The sequence below is a fragment of the Nanorana parkeri genome, unplaced genomic scaffold (genome assembly GCF_000935625.1).
Source record: "Nanorana parkeri isolate BGI_ZX_2015 unplaced genomic scaffold, ASM93562v1 scaffold247, whole genome shotgun sequence".
NCBI classification, from domain to species: domain Eukaryota; kingdom Metazoa; phylum Chordata; class Amphibia; order Anura; family Dicroglossidae; genus Nanorana; species Nanorana parkeri.
The window spans coordinates 412,532-422,500 of record NW_017306515.1 but is presented as its reverse complement, the minus strand read 5'-3'; the positions used below and the strand labels follow the sequence as shown (position 1 = coordinate 422,500).

The 9,969-nt window shown below is 38.0% G+C and overlaps 1 protein-coding gene across 1 annotated transcript in view; it reads left to right on the top strand.

Moving 5' to 3' along the window:
* The window catches only part of LOC108787205 (dipeptidyl peptidase 4-like), a 69,686-nt gene that overhangs the window by 45,986 nt on the left and 13,731 nt on the right, over nt 1-9,969 (top strand). Inside the window, exons 10-16 of the mRNA XM_018556696.1 lie at nt 449-552; nt 2,070-2,205; nt 3,204-3,242; nt 4,385-4,483; nt 5,732-5,802; nt 7,339-7,389; nt 9,093-9,214. Coding sequence (XP_018412198.1) covers nt 449-552; nt 2,070-2,205; nt 3,204-3,242; nt 4,385-4,483; nt 5,732-5,802; nt 7,339-7,389; nt 9,093-9,214 — 622 coding nt within the window. The remainder of the gene's footprint in view (nt 1-448; nt 553-2,069; nt 2,206-3,203; nt 3,243-4,384; nt 4,484-5,731; nt 5,803-7,338; nt 7,390-9,092; nt 9,215-9,969) is intronic.

Here is a 9,969-nt window from a genome sequence, read left to right as displayed (position 1 = left end):
GGGGGGGGGGGGGGGGGCGGATAGAAGACCAGTCACCCTGCATAGGAGAGAGACGGCAGCAATGACCGGTCTTTATTACAGGAAGTTCTTTCCAAAGCAAATGTTCATGCTGAATTACTGTGCAAATGAAGAAAAAATACACAAAGCACACCAAGTAAGATCCAAGAAAGAGAATATACATGCCTATTTGGACAATGTTTGCTTATCACGGAGTTCATAATCATTATGCAGCAGAGAGGGCACCAACACAAAATTTGTCATTATGTCAGGCACTGGATTCCTGTGGGAAGGATATGAGCTGAAAAGATTTTTTGTACTTAGATGGGCATGTTCCTTAATCAGCATTGTACAGACATCACTACGCACTTTAAAATAATTCCATTCATTTTATTTCTAATCTACTAACTGATTGTATTTGTATTTAAATATAAATTTTATGTTTCCCAAGGCCGGAACTAAAAACCCCACAGTGAGACTGTTCTCTGTGGACGCAGAATCCCTCAACAACATAACTATCAAGGAAATACTTGCACCACCGGAGATTAAATCTGGGTAAGATTATTCATACTACAACCCTTATTATTATCACTACAGAGGAGCATATCGGTTGGGGTAGACCACTCTTCAAACCATAGATCTTTGTTTTTTTCATTATTCTGGGGCAAAATGGGATTTTAACAGGTTTTTAATTTACATCATAAAAAAACAAGTTTGTAACTTTTTCACAACAGTCTCTACATGTCTGCATGTACATTGGCTCCAGACCAATATTTCAGCTATTGGTCCAATAATTTGTCCTTACATTGGCGACTGAAAGGGTTTTCTTGTTAATTATTAATCGGCATTGCATTGATTACGGAGAGTGATCCCGATATGTTTTGTTAGGGACAAACTGGGTTTTCTTCTGGTGGTACTGCCTTTCAAAACGTATTTAATTGTCTATACGTATAGCTTAAAATTACACTAAACTCAGAAGTGAAATCTTAATAATGCATTCAAGTACCTTAACTATTAACAAAAACGTGTCGTATTTGTACATCACTCATCTGTAGATCCTCAAATCATCTCTAAATTGGTGCTGACGCTGTCCTTCCTTCTGGAGGGTGGTTACTTTTGTTCCCCATGTTCCCTGTGTGTGTTGTAAAGTAGCCACCACTCCAAGCTCAATCCCATGATGGACTACAAGCTCACTTTTATTTTACTAATTTGTATTAAGATTGTAGTCTATCACCGGAGTGAGCTTGGAGCAGTGACTACTGTACAACACACACAGGGATCATGGGGAATAAAAGAAGCCATCCTCCAGAAGGAAGGACAGTGTCAGTACCAATTCAGGGATGATTTGAGGATCTACATGAGCAAGGGCCTCCACGGCAGAATCAGCAGGGATTATTGCAGACCAGGGATAGAAGTTGTAGATTTAAAAGGATTTGAATCTATTAGCAATATTACAATAATAAAGCTCATAAAATTTTAGTGCTTGGGATTATTAATATTTTATATATTATGTATAATATAGCTAATATAAGCAGTGGGGTTATTTTACAAAGGTGGAAAACCTTGTAAGATTTAATTTAATTTACTTAAGTACAACAGGCAAAGTACAGTAACCTATATACACCATTCTGAATTGTTAATATGTTCATTGAGTCTGGATGTGTAGGAGTGCAGATTACTTTTACTATTTGGAACTATTGATCGTACTTGCATATCAATCAAAAAAATTGTTCAAAAGTTACTATTTTTAACATATTGTTCCATTTAAAATAAGATTAACACTAATATCATAGGAAGAGTGACTAGTAGTGATATGAGATGGTTCAATAGAATTCAGAGCAGATAAGATTGTTACAGTGCACCCTCTGCTGGTGGATAGAGGTAATGCACAACCTCATTTTTCCACTATTTTCCAATTTCGGAGTGCATGTGTAAGAAAAGCGTGTGTCTATCTATCTATCTATCTATCTATCTATCTATCTATCTATCTATCTATCTATCTATCTATCTATCATATTGCAAATTATACTGTGCAATGTAAATATACTGACACCTCTATGTAATGATTCCAGAGACCATTACTTGGCTCGAATGGACTGGGTTACAGACCAGAGATTGGCGGTCCAGTGGCTTAGAAGAATCCAAAATGTTTCAGTTCTTCTCATATGTAACCATGTAGACAGCTCTACGACTTGGAATTGTGATCCGGTACATTGAGTTCTTTTTACAGTTAATAGTTTATTCATAGGTGGTTCAGATGTTAGATGACTGATTGATGTCTGTTTCTACCCCTTTGGGCTCTCTGAAGATGAACTCAGTAGCAACCTGTGGGAGATATACAAGGAAACTTGTGATGATGAAAATGAAAGGATCTGCCATTGTTCAATTGTTTTTAAAACTATATGCTCCTGAGCTGCTATCTTGATATTGGCTTTGCTAAAACAATCAGCTGCTGGGCTGAATTTCCTGGGCTGGCCAGTCCTGGACAAATTAGTGGTTGTTTGAAATCTATGGCACGTGTAGATTATTTCCCTTTCAGTAGAATGATTAATTTCAAATATTTTGGCAATTGTTTTAAACCACTTGCTGGACTCATAGGCATCCAAAATCTTATTTTTGAGGTCCTTAGATAGCTTCTTCTTTTTTTTTATCTTGGCATGATGACACCACACATGTCATTAGCATAGAGAACAACAAACCCTTTTTCCACATGAAAAACTTGCACTTTCAATCATTTAGATTAGTAGAATAAACACGCCATGTCACCACACCACATTTAAGATATATTTTGTTCAATAATATCACCTTTATGTGTTGGAACCATTTAAATTAACATCTACAGAGCTATTTACTAAAGGGTGAAGGGTTTGGAGAATGCAGGAGAAGTGAAGGATGGCTAAACTGCGGCCCTCCAGCTGTGGTGGAACTACGAATCCCATGAGGCTTTGCAAGATTCTCACAGACATGACTCCCGGAGAGATGCTTCATGGGATTTGAAGTTTCACCACAGCTGGAGGGCTGGAATTTGGCCATCCCTGATCTAGGACAACATAGCTGGTTTGGAAAAATTCTCCAATTCAATTTACTTTTCAGTTCAGCTATGTTGTCCTAGATTGTTCACTTCTCCTGCCTTCTCATATATATATATATATATATTGTACTATTTTGATTAATCATATTTTATATATATTTTTTCTACCTAACAGCCCATATATGAAGAGAGCACTACAGGCTGGGTTGGAAATGTAAGTAGTGATATATTATTTATTAACCAGTTAAGGATGTTGGACATATCTATTACATATTGCATTTTCCTCCCTTTCTGTTGGCTCCTGCTGGCCCTTTAGCCACTTTAGTTGTAAATGAACAAACAGCGCTCTCGGAAAATGGCCTGAAAGTGAACAATATGCAGTGTGCTGCCCTGAAAAACAGTAGGAGGACCTGTGCTTGCTATAAAAATCTCACAACAGGGCGCAAAACTTGCGGGGTACCTGTTTAAAGCATTGGTGCTGACAGATGTGTAAAGGAAAAACCACACTTACGTTTGAGTGGGGGAGGACCAGGAAAGGGGTGGCCTTCTAGGAGGATCGAGTGGTCCAGGGTTCTTGGATTGAAGTGGTCACGGGAACTGGCAGCCGCAGTTTGAAGAATGGAAGACTGATGGCCAGGAGGAGAGGCAAGGCAGTGCAGGGACTGTATCCATATCATTCTTGTGTGGACTGAAGGGGTGACCGTGCGTGGGTAGAACGCTGGATTTGACTTTGTGGTGCTTTGGCTGTACAAGCACCCGTCTCTGCAGCAGTCCTGTCCCTGAAGGTCTGGTGATGACGGCGCATGTAGCGTCTGACTGTGTACGGGAAGAAGCTGTTAAAAAACTGTAAAAAAGGCTATTTGAGAGTAGCCTGCTTAGCGAGTCACGAGTGGGGAGAAGGCTCGGGATAACACCGGGGGAGCGACGCGTTTCAAGGAAACCTCTTTCTCCGACCGTTAGAGCCTGAGAAAGAGATTTCCTCGAAACGCGTCGCTCCCCCGGTTGACCTCTGACCCTTGACTCTTAAGGTAAAATATCAGCCAAGCTAAATTATTCAGTTATGTCATGTGGACACATTCTATAGTAAAAACTCAGTCAGACCCATAGAGCACATTACTGTATAAACAAGCAATTTTCACAAAGACAATTTGCAGGAAAGTGCTAGTGCAACAAACTATTTTTAGCACTCTCCATGTGTAAAGCAGTCAATGTGCTGATTGTGTTAGTACAATAAGTTAGACAGGAAGACTGTAAAGTGCAAGGAAAGGTAACTCACTGAGAATCAACCGCTTGTCATCTCTCTTTATTGCTTTTTGTCATTGCTTATTAGTAAAATATTTTTTTCTTTCTTCCAAGTTTGGGCCCAGTAGTCCGTACTTCACATCAGGGACAAAATATTACAAGATTATTAGCAATGCAGATGGTTACAAGCATGTACACTTCTACGGAACCAGGGTAAGTCGCTTGCCTGACATATGACAGGTAGTTTCTGGAACATGATGCATACAAGTTCATGATTAACATAACATCAGGCCATGTGCTCTTACTGTTTTATTTTACTGGATTGTGACACAACACCCTCTGCATTAAGCTGATGGGAAGTTTCTAATTAATGATCAGAGACAGAGACATTGCCGAATAAACCTTCATAGATTTATTACCTTGTCTGAAACTCGGAGTAGTACAAGGTTTGTTACAGCCTTTATATTCTGTGCTGTTGAGTAATCGGCAAGCCAATAATAATTTGCAACAGGCTGATGCACCAATTGGCTGATCCTCTTGTAACTTCTCAACAGCAATGTACATTTGTTTGCAATCTTTTAAAGTAACTTCAAAATTTGACCAAATTTTGATGGTTGATCAATTTGTGAGTAGCAGATTGCTTAGTTTGCTTGTTGGTAGTCCCACAGTAATTGAAATTTACTGAAAATTACTAGGGAATTGGGATGCACAGATTTCAAGTACCGTACTTGGTACAAGTACAAATACTGATACTTTTCCAGCTCCAATACTAGACTAGAAAAAACTCAACAGTTAGGAGGCAGCTGTCATGTTTAAAGGGCATTGGCTATGGCACTCCTGGGATTTGTGCATCCCTGTTTTAATGTATGATTTGTTTTTCTATATATATGCATTATATATTAGGGATGCACTAATACCATTTTTTCCAGACAAAGTACAAGTACTAATACTTGTCCAAGTACTCATAGATACCAAATATTTTTTTAGTGTCATGTGACAGTTTTTCTAAAACAATATAGACTTATGATTTTAGTGAAAATGCCAAATATCAGCACCGATACATATACTGGTATCTGAACATCCCTAAAAATGACCCCAAATATGGCCAGCTTTTGTGAATTACTGTATATCTAGCAATTGTAGTAGCACCACTGAGCAACTAAATGAAGCACCACTGAGCAACTGAATTAAGCACCATTGAGCAACTGTAGGAACTTTTGGAAGATAACTGTTTTCTACAACGGTTAAATAGGCACTGTAGACCTCTAAGGTGTAGGCCTCTGTGCCCTCAAATAAACAGATTTTACTATGGGCACACAAATTATCATTTTTTTTGTCTTGAATACTTTTGTGCTGTTTACATTAGTTGATAATTTGGTTGATAAAATATTTTTTTTTCTTTATAATTTTACATCCTTTTTATCTGTTTATTAATTTGTTTCATTATCTGTTGATTTACAGGAGGCAGTTCAAATAACTAGGGGAAATTATGAAGTGACCAGTATTTCCAAAATAACAAATGATGATCACTTGTGAGTACATTTTATTCTGCAACAAGGACATATCTGTTTCTACAGGTCACGGATATTCTATTTACCACGTTGATTCATTTTGCATATAAATTGTTGCACTAATGCCACATGCAAGCTTGCTGTTTATTTTAAGGGAACGCCTGATTCAATTTTCTACTATGTGTGCTGTCCTTAGTGTGAACAACACTAGGCAGGTTAAAGTGGAAAAAAAGAAAACTTGCAGTTCAGTTTTTTTCTGAGGCTCATGTGATTTGACTGTGCTGCACCATGTAAACATGATAGTTGCAACAAGGTTAAGATGACTTCAGCAGCCATTTTGTGTGCTAACATTGATGCCCCGTGTGTTGACAAGTTTATGTATGATGCCTAGCCAATCATTTAGCCATCTCACAACAAGTCATTGTAATTAAATGGCCAGTGTTGGCACCTGTTCTTCTAACAGGACTTTAAAAATGGCCAGTCAGGTCACCTGTTCTTCTGAGAGGACATTTAAAAACAATTAGAGTGGCTCTGGGCCTTGTAAACCAATGACAGCTACAACAAGTAGTAAACACTGGCTGTGAGTAGCAGCTAGCCCTCCCCTTCCTCTCACAATGGTGCACTGGAAGCCTAATAGACCTCTGATGTCCCAATAAAGAGTATCTATCCCCTTTACCCTACTGTCTCAAAGGAGCCTATCAGCCCCATTGTGATCGTAAAAAAGTGAGGTAAAAAAAGAAAAGAAATAAAAGTAATGAAAAAATAACAACAGGGAAAAACAATTTTAACGGACTCACGCCCCTGGCCCCTTTGCACATATGGAAGTTTGAATTATATTACATTTGCATGCACTATAATTATTTTTAGTGTATTTCTTACTACTAAATACAGGTTTAAAAAACAATTGCGCAAATATCTTTCAACGTAAACATTTGCAGATGCCATCTTTTTATTGTACACATTCTCTGCTTTCAGAAATTATATATTTTTGGGGGGTTTAAGTAATGTAAAATGTGTATTTTAACATTCTTGCATGTTTTTCTGTGGGAAAATGTAATGCTCAGGGGGTTAAAGTTGAACTCCAGTGATTTTTTTAAACTAGTTTTTGGATAGCGTGGGAAAAGAGTGGAATTTTGAGTTTTTGGGGAAACTCTATGACCTCATAGTAAGTGAAAGTTGAGGTGAAGATAGGAAAGCAACCTAGCAGAGCAATAAACAATACAAACTTGACAGAGTTTCTAATCTTTACCCACTTGATCCAAAACTAAAAAGAAAATGGTTATACAATAAAAATAAATGAGATGAAGAACACATGGCAGATATATCACAGTTACAAAAAATTGTATTACGTTTTACTTATTTTTTAAGAACTCTTTAGACTTGGCCATGGATTCCATAACAGAGGACCCAACCCATCAGTAGTTTGTGTGGCTTCCTTGAAAAATATTTCCTGAATGCCATATGCCGAAAAAGCCAAATATAGTTGTAGGGAAATATTTTAAAGCTAAACTCTCTTGAACAGTGATTGTAAAATATATGTTATCACTTGTATTTCAGGTACTATATAAGTAATGACGGAGGATACCCATCAAAACGACATCTTTACAAGTAAGATTGAATTCCAGAAGAAATATCAGTGTTTCCCTTTGCTGATTTGGTAGAAACTTAGTAGCATTAGAAGTATTCTTTTAACAAAGAGAAGACAAGACAGCTGTATGAGAGCTGACATTGCTGACTTGCTTTCAAGTTACAGGATTGTGATCTTGATATTTTAGGTCACTTATCTGGAGCAAGTATTGAGGTCAGCAGGGACATCTCAGAACAGTGAGGGATCTAATTTAAATTATGTGGCCTAGAGTGTGGTAAATTGTGGGCATAGTAAACTGTAAGTCTATTTTCATGGGATGAAGTTAAATCAGACAGAGCCTCAGTAAAAACAGGGGAAAAGTAGGCATGCTTTAGAAAAGTGGGAGCATATACACTGCCTGGCCCAAAAAAGTCACCACCTGGATTTAGCTCAGCAAATAGGTAAGACCCTTCAATTGGATAATTACTTCAGTAATCAATATGTTTCATCTGGCAACAAAAGAGGTCAACTGCCTACCTGAATATACTGAATGACCAGGTTTTTCCATCAATGGATTATTTTCTTCCTTGATGGCATGGACATATTCCAAGATGACAATGCCAGGGTTCATCGGGCTCAGATAGTGAAAGAGTGATTCAGAGAGCATGAAACATCATTTTCACACATGTATTGGCCACCACAGAGTCCAGACCTTAACCCCATTGAGAATCTTTGGGATGTGCTGGAGAAGACTTTATACAGTGGTCCGACTCTCCCATCATCACTACAAGATCTTGGTGAAAAATGAATACAACTCTGGATGGAAATAAATGTTGTGGCATTGCATACGCTTATCAAAACAATGCCACAGTGAATGCATGCCGTAATTAAAGCTAAATAATGAAATATTAGAGTGTGTAACTTTTTTTGGCCAGGCAGTGTAAATGGTTATCAGCCATAGGCAGCATAACACCCTCCACAACAAGCCCCCATACACACCTGAGCATTTTGTCACTTGCTGTCACTTGCTTGAAGCTTGAAAAATCATAAGCTTCTTTTGGGGCAGAGTTGCATGTTTTTGGACATATAGAGTTCAGACTGAACTGTTCAGTGGGTATACCTGAGAAATAAACATTTTTCGCACAATTTTGCACCAAACAACAGCCTCCTCCTGCTAGTAACTAACTTTCCATTGGCTAAAACAATGGACCTAAAATCACCTGGAAAACTTGCTGTAAAAATGTATAAAAAATACTTCTAAATTTCCTGGAATATGCTCAGGTCAGGTGTGAATGCAGACTAAGAAGGATAACACCAAAATATAACACCCTCACCACAAACAACCATCAGTACAATAGCACCAAAGGATAATATTATCCAACTCCTTTTATATCTGTGTCCCCTATATAAAATGAATTGCATTCATTTTGTAGCTTTTATTTTTGTTTGTGTTTACCCTTGTGGCTTTCTGTACATGTCAACATGCGGTATTGATGATCTGAATATATTTTCCTATCCATAGAAGTAAGCCTGGGGTTGTGTCAAAAGCATTTCTTTATTGCCCATTCACACCTTGGCGTCTTGGTGCATTGGGGTGCCATTGAACATTTTTGGCATCGCAGTGCTCTGATGTGTGTAATGAGCCCTATTTCCAAGCTCAAATATTCAATTTCACATAATTGAGAAGAAAAATGTGCAGAAAAATATCTAATAAATCTCTTCTAACATCAAAATGTCTTCATAGGTTAAAGTTGGATAACACTTATAGTCCACAGTGTATTACCTGCAACCTGCATTCTGACAGATGCCAGCACTTCTCAGTGTCCTTTAGTACCAATGGAAAGTTTTATGCCTTGTACTGCAATGGTGAGTATAGGTATGTTTTTTGTCTAGAATACGGAGAATGGTTTCATTGTTTACAGTTTGGATACATTCTGTAAAAGTCTACAGGCCGAGATACAATTTTGTTCTTTTTTTTTCATCCTCCAACCTTTAATATAATTCCAATTAATATAAAAATGTCCACATAATTCCCCCCAAACCAACAATTTTTAAAGCATATGTAAACCCAATCACCAAAATCTCATGTAAGCTTTAACATGTATTGTATTTAAAAACACATGTTCAATATCTTAAAATCTGCAGCTAAAATTTGTTGAGGTGGCAACGCTCTTTCCATGTCTCCCAATTCTGCATTGTTTCCCTGTCACACTGCATTCAAATGAAGACTACAAGTAGCCAAAAACATGATGCAGGCATAGTCCAGTATTGTCCCCATTAGGCCCTAAGAAATGCCATGCAGCCATTGCTGGAGTGCATGTTGATAGATTGTGACTGCAAAGGGGAAGCAGGAAATCAAAAGTAATGAGAGGGAACAAATCATAATTTGATGATTAAATGACACACGGTGCTTTAGCAAACTAAATGTCATTCAGTGAGGAGTTTTATCTACTTAGAACATCTGCTATCTATGTAGAACTTGCTAATGTTACCAGGGGCTGGCATTGTAACCATTAATACACACTTGTCCACAGGACCATTCCCATAATGAGGCAGCCAGAGTCTGTCAGTGAGCTGGACACAGGACACCAGACAGAGCAGCTGACAGCTCAGTCTGGCTA